Genomic DNA, 16,388 nt, shown 5'->3' with positions numbered 1-16,388 from the left:
ATATCACAGTAGACAAAAATTCTGAGTAATTGGTAATACCAGATTATATCTGGAATCACATCAAAGTAGATAAATGCTAAAATGACTCCGTTTGAGGTCATTCATATGACTAACAGTGATGTTTGTTCCCTGCAGTACAAGGTGAAGTTAAGGTGGTAAATTGACATATCTCTCAGCATTGTGAGTTACTTTAGACTTATTTATTACATCATTGCGTAGTGCAATTCTCATTTTCTTTGCCATATGGTAAATCAAACAAATATCGTTCATTGTCCCATCTGCATTTTATTTTTTTAGTGCAACACGCCTTATGGCCAATTTTATAATTAATTAACTTTATGTATGCTGGACATTTAATCTATATGTATTCTGGTCTTTACTTCACTAATATTCAAGCAAATATCTTTAAATCAGTCTCTATTTTTTTTAAATATAATTTTAAATATCTAAAGCGAACGAGACTAATTCTATTGGGTTCTCGAATGCACCGCAGGATGCTAGGGTACGATAAAGGATGCGATATACGTAAGAACGAAGTAACCAACACAATTGCAATACCACAACCACAAAGGGGCTGCTTGATAAGCAAGGTCACGTGCAAATGAAAGGTACGTTAATCTAATGACGAAGATGACGTAAATATAATCTTAAGACGTTTTAGTCAGTTGTATGTTTTCACTATCCTGTCCATACAAATGTTTTGATTCAAAGTTTTTATTTGGCAGACATGGGTACCATCCACTTGCTTTATAACAGGTATCTTTACATTGTGAAAAGGATAACAAAAATTTCAGGCTAGATAATACATTTAATGTGGAAAGGGTGGTGCCATTAAAAAAAAAAGAAATAGTTCGCGCGAACACTAGACCCAGCTATGTAAAAAAAAAAAAAAAAAAAAAAAAAAAAAAATGCTATCTTAGAATAACTAAAAAAAATCAGCATACTTACAAGTAATTTTCATAAAAAAAAAAAGAATACTGCAGTGAAAACACTTATTTTCTTGCCTCACAAATCCATCTTACAGACAAACGTATAATTTTAACTTTGAACTCTAATGAGTGAAAACCAGGCAAAGATTCAGTTCCAAAATTTACTCTGATATATTTACATGTTTATAGGCATCTTCTCTCTTTGTGAAAATTACTTTTCTAAAATGATTTAGTACTCTACAAAAAAAGGTCATCTCTTGCGTCTGACGGAATTAGTTATACATCATTAGGAATAGATGTAAAAAAAAAAGGAGGTAATTCTCTCTCTCTCTCTCTCTCGTTTACGAAGGGGGCAACGAACACCAAGTTTTTTTATGCACATGACCATGTGTATTTCTCTACAGTTAATGAAAAACACGTGTTCGCATTCCAAAAAGAGACGCAAATCTTGAAAGTTTTTTTTCTCATATTCCAAAGATGACTCATAATTAAGTGTAGGTGAATATAGAATTTAGGTTAAAGGCCAAACACTGGGACCTATGAGGTCATTCAGCGCTGAAATGGATATTGACAGTAAAAGGTTTGAAAGGTGTAACAGGAGGAAAACTTCGCAGTTGCACTATGAATCAAGTGTTAGGAGATGGTGGAAATTAAGATGATGAAAAAATATGAAAGAAGGTACAGTAAAAGGAACGGAAGTGGTTGCAGCGAGGGGCCGAAGGCACGCTGCAAAGAAACTCAAGTAATGCCTACAGTGCACCGCATGAGGTCCACTGACGGCACTAACCCCCTATGGGAAAGATGACTCATAATAGCCATTCATGACGGAGTATTTTACGAAAGACCGAAAATATACATTATATAATTGTAATAGTCATGATGCAATCTTAGCTTCTAGAAATTAACCTCAAATTCGGGTATTTTTACCTGAATCATGTGGAAACTTGCTTTGCAGGTTTATGGTAGTCTAGGACAGATCCATCCATGTGAATTTTTTACAAAAGTTATATACAAATTAGCATTATTGGCTAAGAAATCCACAGTGGTGTAAATGTAAATATATATAACAAATATACTATATACAAGAGAGAGCTTTCGAGAACCTGCTCGATTTTCCTCAATTTGACTCGGATTGAGAAGGGGAATCGAGCAGGTTCTCGAAAGCTCTTGTTTGTAGTAGTAGTATGTATGTATTTCTACTATATACTTACATTTACACTCCTGGATTTCTTCGCCTTTCAGTGATGCATGCTATGCTTCTTCTTCTTCTTCTTCTTCTTCTTCTTCTTCTTCTTCTTCTTCTTCTTCTTCTTCTTCTTCTTCTTCTTATTATTATTATTATTATTATTATTATTATTATTATGTTGTGAGACGCCGGTGTTTATACGATCCCATGTAGTAACTGTAAGATTAATAAAGCACAAAAGATCAGTCCTGTATGCTTCAGAGAGTTTTGGGTTTTCAAAACATTTGACGGACACTGGCCGCACTATAGATTGGAATGGGGCCACACTGGTTTTCAAAAATAGCTGGCTGTACAAAAGGAAGATTCTGGAATTCTCCATAATCAGTCAATCTAACAACATGCACTTCTCAGGTGTTCCAGCGGATGTAGTCACTAGATTCAACACTACAGATATGCTCTACACTTGCGGGAGCTAACGAAGACCAGAACACAAGGAAATTACTTTTTTTTTTTTTTTTTTTATCCCAGGTCCACAATTTACTACATACCACCAACGTCGTATTACCACGCACCTGCATATGCCATGTAAATGCTCTTGACACTTACCAATTTCACCAGTGATCTGGGATACACAAGTTGGTGTTAGAAATATATAGTTCCAGGCTTGCAGCGTGTACTATATATTGTTTACACGGGCCTTTTTATCGTCATTGTCAAAATGCTTCTATCTGATAGTGAATGGAGGAAATTCATGAATCTAGATTATTGAAACCATACACAGGTGTTACAAGAGAGAGAGAGGAATTCACTACGCTCTGGTGATAGAAAGAAAAAATCCAAAATTAATGACAATTAAGAGGCTTGCGTTTAATTACATCAGATTAGGAGTCCATCCACAAAAAATATCGAACTTTTTATGTTCCCTTAAATCGCATGTCTAAAGACCTTCAGTTATAACATTGTAACGTTTTCGATACTATGAATATGTAAGAGCGCTTTTAAATCAAGGTACGAAACTCTCGGATGACTCACTCACTGGATTCGGCTGCTGTCATTGCGAGCAACAAAACAAATCGGCAGGCAAAGAGGCTTGTTGTGTCACCTGACATTTTATCGTGAATCATCGGATGTCTGCGTATTGATTAGTGCTTTGTAATTCTCTCATATTCAAGTACAACTTCTAAATAGCCGAAATGTCTGCCAAAAGTGCTGTCCCCAGTATGAAGATACCTAGTAAATCCGAATTTAAGGACAAGGAGAAACCCGCCCAGATACGAAGCAGCAACATAGTTGCCGCTAAAGGTACAGTGAGGAAGATATTTTTAGTTCTAAAACGCGATGTTATCGTCTTCGCGTACGGGCATGATGTCACTATGCTACATTGTAGTATAATTAAAGGTTAATTCGTTAAGGGATGATTATTGAAATGGAAATTTAATTTACAATCTTCCGGTAACGTATCCTGGTTCGGGGTCATTCCGTCAACAGTTTCTTGAACCACCGGTGACATTATGCCTCAGTATTTTAGACATACGGTCTAATTTGCTAAAAACTGCTAATGCAACTTACTTTATTTGTTGCAACTTACGCCCATTGCGAAGATTGGAATTTGGGATAGCCAAGCTCCATTTTTAGGACCGAGGGCTGTTCAGGCTATTTTGCCATGAGACAAACCCTTCGGGCTTATCTCCTGTACACTGATGCGCTCGAGTACTACCTAATGTAATAATTAATACAAAAGTTAACATCGTTTCCTCCCACTCTCTGGTTCCTCGTTATTTATCACTCAATTTTGCGGTGCACTTAGGCTATAGTAGGTAACTACTAGGTAGCTAGCTATACACCGCACGGTTTTAGTATTTCAACCTTTGGTCAATAAGTATCGCCATTTGCGCGGTGAAATAAATTCGAAATACTACCTACTACTATGTTCACCTCCTCAAAGTGTTTCTTGAATTTAGGTAGGGTAGATCATCACAGCAGGCCAAGCAGGCCACCTACCATCAATGCAAGCCACCCTCCGAAAAAGTACATTATAACGCGTCCTGACACCCGAGATGGGCATCAGTCGCGACTTGTTGTTGGTGAGAAACGGAGCTAAAGACCTCTACTCTCCTTTCGAAGTAAGTATTTTCTCCAAAGTTAGAAATTAAGGCCAAATTTTAAGATTTAAACAGAGGGTACTGAAAACGGTCTCAAACGTAGTGCAAATCTCACCAAAACGCGTTCAACATTTTTACTTACAACTCGAGGTATTTAGAAGATTGACGCCATCTCGATGTTTACGGAGTAGCTTGTGTCAATAAACTAACCATTTCCTGTGATAAATCCGCACACCACTTGTACCCACAGACGCTGGAGCACTTTTATCACAACAATCGAAACACGATTTCTCATCAACAACAAGCCAGGCGTAAACAGCTGTTGGGGTAGAAGGATGACGAGAAGCGTGCTCTTGGCTAATTTTTAATAAGTAGTAAAACATCAATATTTTACATATTTATGATGATTAATTTGAAATATTCGTTATTGAAAAAGTAACTCGACTCTGACTCAAATTTAAGTAATTATTTTTCTGAATTAGAACGTTCTTTCAAGTTCTGTATTATGACGTCACGACATCTTGACTTTCGTACCTATTGTAAATAATTGCTATACTCAACTGTCATTGCAGAACAGTTTACCAGTTATTCATGCAGATTGTTATCAGCTATACATGTAATTGTTATAATCGTAATGCGCATATATATCTTTATTATTTACTTTTTGGATATATGAAGATGTTTTACTGCTGGATTATCGCCGTAGTGTGACGCAATCGTTTTCGGTCCATGGGCCTCTTGTCTGTTTTCGCACCATAAGAAATTATGGGGCCGAATTTGCAATGACCAGAAAGTCGTTAAAAGAGGAAAGTTAGCATTGAGGGGCATATGTTTTGACTGAGAAAAATAAAAATTTATTCAATAGCTAGCTTGTAAAAAAATACTTTGTTATAAAAACTTGATTGACAACTAAGCAGCATGTCTACTATGGGTTTCAGAGACAGTGCAAGCAGGTTTTTGGGCAATACCTATTTCTGTAACGAACACTCTTAACAGAACGAGATTTTGCTATAGTGCATTACACCCAGTGCCGTAATTTATAAGGGTATCGTGAATCACTAATCGTAAAGAATAACGACACTTGTCCTTGTACCAAGAGACAAAAACTCCATTATGCAGAAATGGATACGAACACGCGTATAAAGCTCCACCTACCCTCTCCCCAACCCCCCCCCCCCCTCCACCGCCATCCCTTTTCTTCTTCGTTCCTCCGCCTTCCTTTCTCTCTCTCTCTCTCTCTCTCTCTCTCTCTGTTGCCATTCGGTATGTGTTGACCCTCCAAACTGGGTATAAGACTACACACAAAACGTTGAAATTGGTGAAATTAGGCTATGTATTGGAAGTATATATACATAAATATTAAAGCAATTTTATCATTATTGCATTACTATGACAACTAGAATTCATGGAAACAGTTTATAACCTGTTAAGCGTCACCCACGTAATAATACGTTTACCGCGATCTACTCGGTAGCGCCTTCAACTGGATATTACGTTCAAGACTTTAACTGTGCTTGTCAAGCCGTCAGCCCCGTAATAATACGTTTACTCGCATAGAAAGTGTAGGAACATCATTTGGTAACACTCTCAGCACATGGGAAACTTATTTCCAGCCTGGCAACTCTTTCCTGGTGGTCGCTTATGCTAGAAAACTGCCTGTCCCTGTTGGTTTTCTTTCAATACGCTTCGGGCGTTTATCGAGACAAATTGGATTTCGCGTCTTTCACAATGAATGTCCCAAAGAGGAGGCATATTTCTTTAGGTGAGATCAATCAAATACTAGATGAGGAGTGTGATATTGATAACCTATTTGATGATGAGAGCTCTAGTTCTGAATCCTCCAGTGATTATTAATTTATTTATTTATTTTACCCTTTTAATCCTTATTTATTTCACATCTAGATTTTATTGTATGAAAGTGTTGCGATTGATATTAAAGGTTAAAATGGTACTAAATGGTGTGAGTATACAGATATTATGATTGAATGAATTTTGTTATATAGCGCTGAATGGCCTTTGATGCCCCAGTGCTTGGCTTAATGCCTAAATCCTATATTCAATTCAATTCAATCCAGTGATGATACAAACTTTTCTTCCAATTGCGGGAGTGAAGATGACTTTTCTTTGCCGAGTGACTGGACTCCGAGAGAGAGAGAGAGAGAGAGAGAGAATTTCCTACAGTTAATTACAGTATGAATAACAAGCATAAAAATCAATATTAACTTTGAAAAACTATCATCAGTGCTATGATCGCTGATTACAAAAAAAGCGTGACGGTACGTTAGCAGCGAGCTCATCAGGGGCGGACGCTTAACAGGATAATGGAACGGCGTATGTGTGAAGCCTCCACTAATGTGGCAACGATGATTTTGCCATTCTTAGCATGCAAACATTAAAGGTTACATTTATTTCTGGCATACGATTATTTAAGAAATTCAAAATACTAATAAAGACTGAAATCAATGAAAAGTGCTAGCAAAAACAAAAAAGCAAAAAAAAAAAAAAAAAACGTTGTCGTTCCTCTATGCACTTTTTCCGTATTCGTTCCTCTATGGTTTTCGGCAGCCAGATGTACGAAAACGTTAGAAACATTTGATTTTATCTACGTTAGAAATATCTGTAATTTTTCGGGGTAATTTGGTTGCAAAAAAGGGATAATATACATGAATTAAATCAAAATTTTTAAATAACAATGTAAATTTAAACTAAATAACGAGTAAAGTAAACAGTTTAGGGAATAAAACTTTGCAGTTTCGTCGTCTGTCGTCGTCTGCTGTTTGTAATTGTGTTTATGGCGCGCGCTTAGAAACCAGGAACAGCAACGGGTTTAAAGTGCAATGTGGAGTGAACTGAGACCAAAATGTGTATAATAACAATCAAATAAGCACTGTGGAGTTTCAGTTGTGATGGCAGTAAGGATAAAAACCGCCGATTACAAGGTAAGAATGAATCAGTTCCAACATAACCCCGGGAATAACAAGTTTCATACTTTCACTAATATAGGCAACAAAATGTTGTTTTATTGTGCTGATTACAACTGCAATCTTGAGTAAGATCAATAAACGTTACATACATACGCTAACATTGTTCAAATGAGTGCTGGGAAGGCTGGGGAAAGATGGTGTCCGTCACTGATGAGAACCGTCCATGAAAAAACGTAGCCGCCATATTGGATTTAAAAACTGCCTTGAAAACATATTTTACGAAGAGCTCACATGCTTATTTTAGTTCGTATGGGGCTTTCATATATCATATAGTTGACGAAACTTCAGTCTTTTAAATGGTATGCTTAGAGTTGCAATTGTATTCATGTTTCACCAATTAAATATCGAGTGAATAAGACCCGTCTACCGTGATGAGGGTTGGCCTGTTGTGATGTTTCCCCCTATATATGAAAAAAATGTCAATTATTCTCACTGCCATTGCTTGGGAGAGATTTTATATTCATATATATATATATATATATATATTATATATATATTATTTTTTATATTATATATATAATAATATAATTATAGGTGTATAAAAATACTATGCAGTGGAACATACTAGCTAGGCAATTCATGCAATACAAGTTCATTACTTAAATATTCTAGCACAGAGTCAATAGGGACTTTTGTAAACGAGGAACATACATCAAAACTGACAAAGATATCACTAGGGTCTAGTACAAAGAATTGCCTATGTCCGTTAGTCACATAATTTCATCAAGTTATGTATTTGTGACTGCAGATTTATTTTTAATGAAGAATATTACCAACAAATATTTGGTATGGCCATGGGTAACCCTTTATTACCTCTCCTTTCAAACTTAGGTATATATGGAATTTTTTTTAAAGACAACTCCCGAATATCACACTTGTCCCCTTAAAATGGTACAGATATGTAGATGACATCTTAGTAGTTTTACCTGTTGATATCTATGTAAATGATTTATTGTCTAAATTGAATAATTTAGTGCCATCCATAAAATTCACTGTTGAAATTGAAAATAACAATGTCATCTCTTTCCTAGATGTATTAATAGGTACATAGATAATCTTTCCAATGTAAATTCAGTATTTATAGAAAACCCACAAATAATTTAACATATGTACATTTTTATTCTGGCCACCATCTTAATATTAAATTTGTTCATGCCACTTACCTGACAGATATATATATAGCTGTATTTTCTGACGTCCGACAGAAATTTCAAAACTCGCGGCACACGCAGTGGGCGGCCAGGTGGTAGTACCCATTCCCGCCGCTGGGAGGCGGATATCAGGAACCATTCCCATTTTCTATTCATATTTTTTTCTGTCGCCGGTCGGTAAACATCTGTTTACAGACCTCTGCTCAGGATTTTTTGGAAATTGACTCGCTTTTAAGTATCTGATTGATTTTTTTGGTATTGAATTGGATTGTTGAATTGGCATGCGCGATAGTGGACCGTTTTTTGATTTTGGATTGACTTTTCTCTATAAGATATGTCTGGATCAAGTGTTGTGAGTTTCAGAGTGTGTGTGAGGGCTGATTGTAAGGTGAGGCTACCGAAAGCATCGGTAGACCCCCACACAGTATGTATGAGTTGTAGGGGGCTTAATTGTTTGATTGATCATCGGTGTAATGAATGTGAGAAATTGACTGATGATGAATGGAGAGTATATGAGTCCTATCGCCTTAAATTGGAGCGCGATAGGATCAGGAGGTCTTCCTCAAGGAGTGGTTCTTCCAAAGGTAAGACTAACATCTCTCCTGCACTAACACCTGTAGTGTTTACAACCCCTAAACCTGTGTTGCCTTCGGCTCTGATTCTGTGTCGGGAGAAGCGAATGCTCTCTCTATGATTATGGAGTCTCTTCGCACTCTGGAGAACAAAGTGAAAGCCTTAGAAACTGGCTCGGTGCAAGTGTGTGATCGTGCCCCCAGTGTTGTGGAGGGGGCGTCAGATCGGCCCCATAATGCCTCTAGGCCTAGACCTCTATCAGACTCCCAAGACCCAGGGAGGAGGTATGTCGAAAGCCGCAAGAGGGTTACGGGGGCTTCCCACCGATCTGGCGTCCCTTCGGCAGACCATGTAGCAAAGTCCCAGGCTGCCAAGGACCGTGCACGAGCACGCGTCCTGAAAGAGTGCTTCTCGTCCTCCGAAGCGTCCTCCCCGCGCAAGGGGTGGAGCGCTCGGAGAGACTCTCGTCCGTTAAAGAGGACGTTTCTTGCGGAGGACGCTTCACGTCCCTTCGTCGCTTTCGTCGGAAGACGCTTATGATGTCTTTCCGCCTCAGAAGAGAGGTAGGATTTCCTCCGATGAGGACGCTAGGTTGCGTGCACAGGCGCGTACACCTGAGAAACAGGTAGCTGTACCTGTGAGAAGGAAGGAGGCGTCCCCTCGCCCCTCGTCTTATCACAGGATCAGTCCTGCTTCCTCTGCTCATTCTTCCCCGACGAAGAACATTCTTTTGTCCCTTCAGGACCAGCTATCCTCGCTTATGGCTCAGAGGACTCGCCCAGCAGCAGTCGAGCCTAAGCGAAGGAAGGACCTTAGACTGCCTGTCAAGAGGACTAAGCAGTCTCCTTCGCCTTCTCCGACTTCGTCTCGTTCGCCGATCGCTTCTCCTTCGGCGATTCGCCGATCTCGTTCGTCCGCTAGAAGGACGTTACGTCAGGACGCTTTTGAGGAGGACGCTCTGTACGAGGACGTTCGGCAGGACGTTGGGCAAGACGCTCGTCAGGACGCTTGTCAAGACGCTCGTCAGGACGCTTGGCAAGACACTAAGCAGGACGTTCGTCAGGACGCTTGGCAGGACGCTAGGCAAGACGTTCGTCAGGACGCTCGCCAGGTCGCTAGACAGGACGCTCACCAGGACGCTAGACAGGACGCTTGGCAGGAAGCTCGCCAGGACGTTCAGACCTCCTTTCAAGATGTTTTTGGGGATTCTGATCAAGAAGTCTTCCCCACAGACGCTAGTTTACGTGCACAGGCACGTATACCAGCGAAGAAAGGTAAGGACGCTTCTCGAGCAGGTGAGACTGCTGCGGAAGGCGCTGAGGACGCTCGTCCTCATCAGGACGCTCTACCGTCAACGAGCAGTAAGCGTCATAAAGAAGACAGCCGTATTAAGGCTGCATCTTATCAAGGATAGGGGTCCTTTGATAAAGCCAAGACCCGCCATTAGGACGCCTTCTCCTGACAGACGGTCTCCTCTTCCGTTTAGAGAAGAAGGAGAGCTAAGTAATTCTGCCGAATCGGCTGAAGAGGAACCTGCTACAGCCCCTTCTATCTCGGACTATAAGGTCCTCGTACAACTCTTGCGGTCTTTGTTTGAAGATAAATTTCAGCCCGCAGCTCCAAGTCTCCTCCTTCGCAGTTTTCCTCATCTAAAACTGGAAAATCCCGGAGTTTGTAGAGATGAAAACTTCTCTATCTACAAAACGTGCTTTCAAAAAGCTCCAGGACTGGATGATACGAAGGAGAGAGCAAGGTAAGACGACCTTCGCATTACCTCCTACTAGACTTAGTGGAAAAGGGGGCATTTGGTATAGAACCAAAGATGAAGTGGGAATTCGTATCCCTTCTTCTGCTCAGGGAGATTTCTCCAGCCTTGTGGATTTGCAGAGGAGGTCGCTTTTACCCTCTGCCAAGGTAACTTGGACCGCGTCGGAGACTGACCATCATTTGAAGGGTCTGCTCAGGACGCTGGAAGTCTTCAACTTCCTTGACTGGTGTTTGGGAGTTCTGGATATGCAAGCGAGAAGCCCAGAATCTCTTAGTCTGGGGGAGCTGTCCAACGTGTTAGCATGTATGGACAAAGCCGTCAGGGATGGTTCGGAGGAGCTCGTATCTCACTTTGGAACAGCTTTACTAAAAAAGAGAGCTTTGCTTTGTGTGCAATTTCACAGCTCGTTCGGTGACGCCAGCTCAGAAAGCGGATTTGTTGTTTTCGCCTCTTTCGAACCATCTCTTCCCCCAGACTTTGATTAAGGACCTGACGAACAGCTTACAAGAGAAGGCTACTCAGGACCTTTTGGCCCAGTCTACTAGACGGTCAGCCGTACCTTCAACCTCTTCGGCTGCAGTTCGTCCGCCGAAGAAAGTTAAGCCCTTTCGTGGGGCTCCCCCCTCGAGAGCAGCTCCTCGAGGGAGAGGGTTTTTCACGAGGAAGAGCTTCCTTTAAGCCAAAGCCTTCCAAGTGAAAAGCATGTCCTTCAGACACCAGTCGGAGCCAGACTGAAGTATTTTGCGGGAGCTTGGGGAGAGAGAGAGACACGGACTCTTGGTCCCTCAAGATCGTGGAGCAGGGGTACAAGATCCCCTTTTTTGGCCCCCTTTTTGGGAACTTCCTCCTCTTTCTACGACTCCCAGAGACCTTTCTCCATCCTATCAAGGAGAAAAGAAGAAAGTCTTGTTCGATCTTCTTCAACAGATGATCGACAAAAGAGCGGTGGAACAAGTCGCGGACCTGCAGTCTCCAGGTTTTTACAACAGAATCTTCCTGGTACCAAAGCAGTCGTCAGGTTGGCGTCCAGTTCTAGATGTGAGCAGGCTCAATCTTTTCGTGGAAAAGATCAAATTCACGATGGAGACGCCTCATTCTGTTCTGGGAGCTTTGAGACCGGGCGACTGGATGGTATCCTTAGACTTGCAGGACGCGTACTTCCACATCCCGATCCACCCTCTTTCAAGAAAGTATCTAAGATTTGTCTTGAACAACAAAGTATGGCAGTTCAGAGCTATGTGCTTCGGACTGACCACGGCTCCGATGGTGTTCACAGTGGTGATGAAGAATGTAGCGAGGTGGCTACACTCTTCGGGAATAAGAGTTTCCCTATACCTCGACGACTGGCTGATCAGAGCGTCGTCGAGAGAGAAGTGTCTGAAGGACTTGCAGTTCACTTTAGCCTTAGCGCAGTCCCTGGGACTTCTGGTCAACCTCGAAAAGTCGCATCTGACCCCAACACAGTCCATCGTGTATCTGGGGATTCAGATGGATTCAGTGGCTTTTCGAGCGTTTCCGTCCCAGGAACGTCAGCGGCTAGGCTTAGAAAAGATCTCAGCCTTTCTAAGGAAAGAGACTTGCTCGGCGAGGGAATGGATGAGTCTGCTGGGGACCATTTCCTCGCTGGAAAGGTTTGTTTCCTTGGGAAGACTGCACATCAGGCCTCTCCAATTCTTCTTGGCAGACGAGTGGAAGGCCAAAGACGATCTCAATGCAGTATTGAGAATATCGATTCCTATCAAGAACCATCTAAGATGGTGGTTGGACCCTCAGAAGCTTCAAGAGGGCGTGTCCCTAAGTCTTTTGAGCCCCGACCTAGTGTTGTTTTCAGACGCTTCCATCACAGGATGGGGAGCAACACTAGGGGGGAAGGAAGTGTCAGGCTCCTGGAGAGGGGAACAGGTAGCCTGGCATATAAATGTCAAAGAACTGGCAGCAGTCTTTCTGTCCCTGCAGTTCTTCGAGAAGAGTTTGGAAAACAAGATTGTTCAGATAAACTCGGACAATACCACAGCACTCGCTTATTTAAAAAACCAGGGAGGAACACACTCCAGAGCGTTGTACTCCCTAGCGAGAGAGATTCTGCTGTGGGCAAAAAGAAAGAAGGTGACTATCCTGACGAGATTCATTGCAGGAGTGCAAAACGTCAGGGCAGACCTCCTCAGTCGTCGAGACCAAGTCCTTCCGACGGAATGACTTGCACGAGGACGTTTGTCGAGACCTGTGGACGCTGTGGGGACGTCCACTGGTCGACTTATTCGCAACGTCAAGGAACAAGAGACTTCCTCTTTACTGCTCCCCGGTCCTGGATCCAGAAGCAATCGCGGTAGACGCTTTGCTTTGGAATTGGACGGGCCTAGACCTATATGCCTTCCCACCATTCAAGATTCTGGGGGAAGTCATGAGGAAGTTTGCGGCCTCGGAAGGGACAAGGTTAACCCTGATCGCTCCGACGTGGCCAGCGAGAGAATGGTTCACAGAGGTCATGTCTTTCCTTGTAGACTTTCCAAGGACATTGCCCTGGAGGAAAGAATCTACTCAAACAGCCTCACTTCGAAAGGTTTCACCAAAACCTCTCCGCTCTGAGTCTGACTGCGTTCAGACTATCGAAAAGTTGGCCAGAGCGAGAGGTTTTCGAAAGCAGCTGCGAGAGCAATCGCACAGGCGAGACGTGCTTCCATAAGAGCTGTTTACCAGTCGAAGTGGGCTTCCTTCAGGGCATGGTGTAAAAAGGAGGGAGTTTCCTCTTCCTCGACCTCTGTGAACCAGATAGCTGATTTTCTGCTATTTCTCAGAAATGTGCAGAAATTAGCGGTCCCTACCATCAAGGGATACAAAAGCATGTTGTCAGCGGTTTTTAGGCACAGAGGCCTAGACCTGTCTGACAACAAGGACTTCATGACCTTTTGAAGTCTTTCGAGACCTCGAAGGGTTCCTCAAATGAGACCTCCATCATGGAATCTGGATGTAGTCCTGAAATTCCTTATGTCGAACACTTTCGAACCGCTTCAGACAGCGTCTCTTCGAAACCTGACAAGGAAGGCTCTTTTCCTAACTTCTCTTGCGACGGCTAAGAGAGTTAGTGAAATTCAAGCGTTTAGCAAGTTAATGGGCTTCAAAGGGGACAATGCTGTCTGCTCGTTGAACCCATCTTTCTTGGCGAAGAATGAAAATCCTTCGAACCCTTGGCCGAAGACTTCGAGATCAAGGGTATGTCAAGTCTGGTGGGCCAAGAACCAGAGAGAGTCCTTTGCCCGGTAAGGGCTCTCAAGTTCTACGTGCATAGAACTAAAGAGGTAAGGGGTCCCTCAGGTAACCTCTGGTGCTCTGTGAAGAGGCCAGAGTTACCTTTATCGAAGAATGCTGTGGCTTTCTTTCTAAGGGACACCATTCGGGAGGCTCATTCATCTTTCCAGAAGACTGATTTGAGCCTCTTCCGAGTAAAAGCGCACGAAGTACGAGCCGTCGCTACCTCTCTTGCCTTCCAAAAGAACATGTCAATCAAGGACATCCTTGATTGCACCTTTTGGAGGAGCACTCAGTCTTCGCCTCACATTACCTAAGGGATGTGAGAACGATCTATGACGATTGTAATGCACTGGGGCCATACGTTTCTGCGGACACAGTATTGGGGTCCGGAAGTAGCTCTTTCCCTATTCCTTAGTTAAGTTTAAGTTAGGTTGTCGTTGTTTTTTTAGGTTGTGGTGAGTCTTATGTGAAGATCTCCCATCATTTAGTTAGTGTTAAGGGGTTTGTGTTATAGTTGGTCAGGTGGTAGTCAGTTGCTTCGTTGCCCTCATTTGTATGGCCTCGATGATCTTGTCACGCTGAGGTCTCGCACCCGTTGACAGATCATCCAGAGCGCACCAGCACTACAGGTCTCCACCTGGCTGGCAACTCTGTGATTAAGCAAAAGCAGCCTTACGTGACAGTAATCACATAGTCTACTTTGCAATCAGGTAAGGAACCAAGATGTATATCATCTACTTAATTTAAGTTTCCCATAAAATCCTATTCTGTCTCTTCCCACCATCCGAAGGTGGGATTCAGCTATATATATATCTGTCAGGTAAGTGGCATGAACAAAATGTTATTGTTATTATACAATTAAGTTTGTTCATACTTACCTGGCAGATATATATAATTAAAGTGCCCACCCTCCTCCCCTCAGGAGACAGAGGCATTAATAAAAAATATGAATAGAAAATGGGAATGGTTCCTGATATCCGCCTCCCAGCGGCGGGAATGGGTACTACCACCTGGCCGCCCACTGCGTGTGCCGCGAGTTTTGAAATTTCTGTCGGACGTCAGAAAATACAGCTATATATATATCTGCCAGGTAAGAATGAACAAACTTAATTGTATAATAACAATAACATATTTCAATTTTTTCTTTGGGTTCCTACGTGCTTTGCATATCATGAGTCCACAATATCTTGACCAAGAAATAGAATACATAAAAAAATATTGGAAACGATCTCTGCTACCCACCTCATATAATTGATTTATGTTATCAAAAAGCTTACAAAAAGTTTTTTAGTGTTGCTAATAATGAAAAAGAAATGCCTAAAAATGTACTTAGCTTGCCTTACTTTCATGGATTTGTCACCATAAAATCAATATTTAAATCGTTTAATGTTAATGTAGTGTTCTCTTATAACAATACCATTAAAGATATGCTAATTAAGAATAGTCCCGTAAAAAATAACATCATTATTTACGAAATTCCTCGTAAGAATTGCCCATCTTTTTACGTTGGACAGTCAAGTAAAAATTTATGTGTACCTATTAAGCAGCAAATGTATTCAGTTAGAACAGCCCAGGCTTCAAATGCATTGTTTATCCATCTGAGTGAAATATTTCATTGTATTAATTGGGGCGATACCTCTGTTATTGCTAGATCTAATGATTTTATGTTTCAAGAAATTTACAGGAATCAGCAATTATACAAATCACTAATAAAAACAACCTAAATCTTAGTCTGGGATTGTACCATTTGGACCCGTATATTTGTAAAATGGTTATGAAGGACCTTAAAATAAATTAACTAATTAATTAGTCCCACATTTATATAGTTATTATCTCTCTCTCTCTCTCTCTCTCTCTCTCTCTCTCTCTCTCTCTCTCTCTCTCTCTCTCTCTCTCTCTCTCTCTCTCGATATATTTATATTCTTTTTTTTCGTCTTTTCATTAATAATTTTTTGGGGAACATTTTTGTAAATTTCTTGGTAATAAGTTGTTTATGCCTCCTTGTTTTTTCAAAATGTATTGTTTTCTGGATGAATCATCTCCTGAACACGTGCGTGATCCTCATAGGTGTGGCTGCCTAAAAATTTGCCTATCCTGCCCTCAGGCATTTCCTTGTTTCTGCAGAGTGAAATCGACCTTATTGCTAATCTTGTAATGTCAGTTTGGATATTAAGCCTACTTTGACTATGTTTTTCCCATACGATCAGTTGTGCCTGAGTAAAGGGTCGCACTAGACCGAAAGTGCTTCGCTATCTCACTTTTCATTTTTCCTTCGTGGCGAAAACCTTTATATTTAAAATATAGTAATATATATAAAATTTAAATACACATATATATATCTATATATATATACTATCATATATATATATATATATATATATATATATATATATATATATATATATATATATATATATATATACTATATATCTATATATCTATATAT

General features: G+C 41.0%; 1 protein-coding gene across 1 annotated transcript in view; it reads left to right on the top strand.

The window, feature by feature from the left end:
• Positions 1–3,168: 3,168 nt before the first annotated feature.
• LOC135211189 (T-complex protein 1 subunit delta-like) overlaps positions 3,169–16,388 on the top strand; it is a 70,631-nt gene continuing 57,411 nt past the window's right edge. The window contains exon 1 of the mRNA XM_064244404.1: positions 3,169–3,417. Coding sequence (XP_064100474.1) covers positions 3,309–3,417 — 109 coding nt within the window. The 5' untranslated portion in view covers positions 3,169–3,308. The remainder of the gene's footprint in view (positions 3,418–16,388) is intronic.

The sequence above is a fragment of the Macrobrachium nipponense genome, chromosome 4 (assembly GCF_015104395.2).
Source record: "Macrobrachium nipponense isolate FS-2020 chromosome 4, ASM1510439v2, whole genome shotgun sequence".
NCBI lineage: Eukaryota > Metazoa > Arthropoda > Malacostraca > Decapoda > Palaemonidae > Macrobrachium > Macrobrachium nipponense.
The sequence above is the reverse complement of the archived record's forward strand: the minus strand, read 5'-3'. Positions and strand labels throughout refer to the sequence as shown.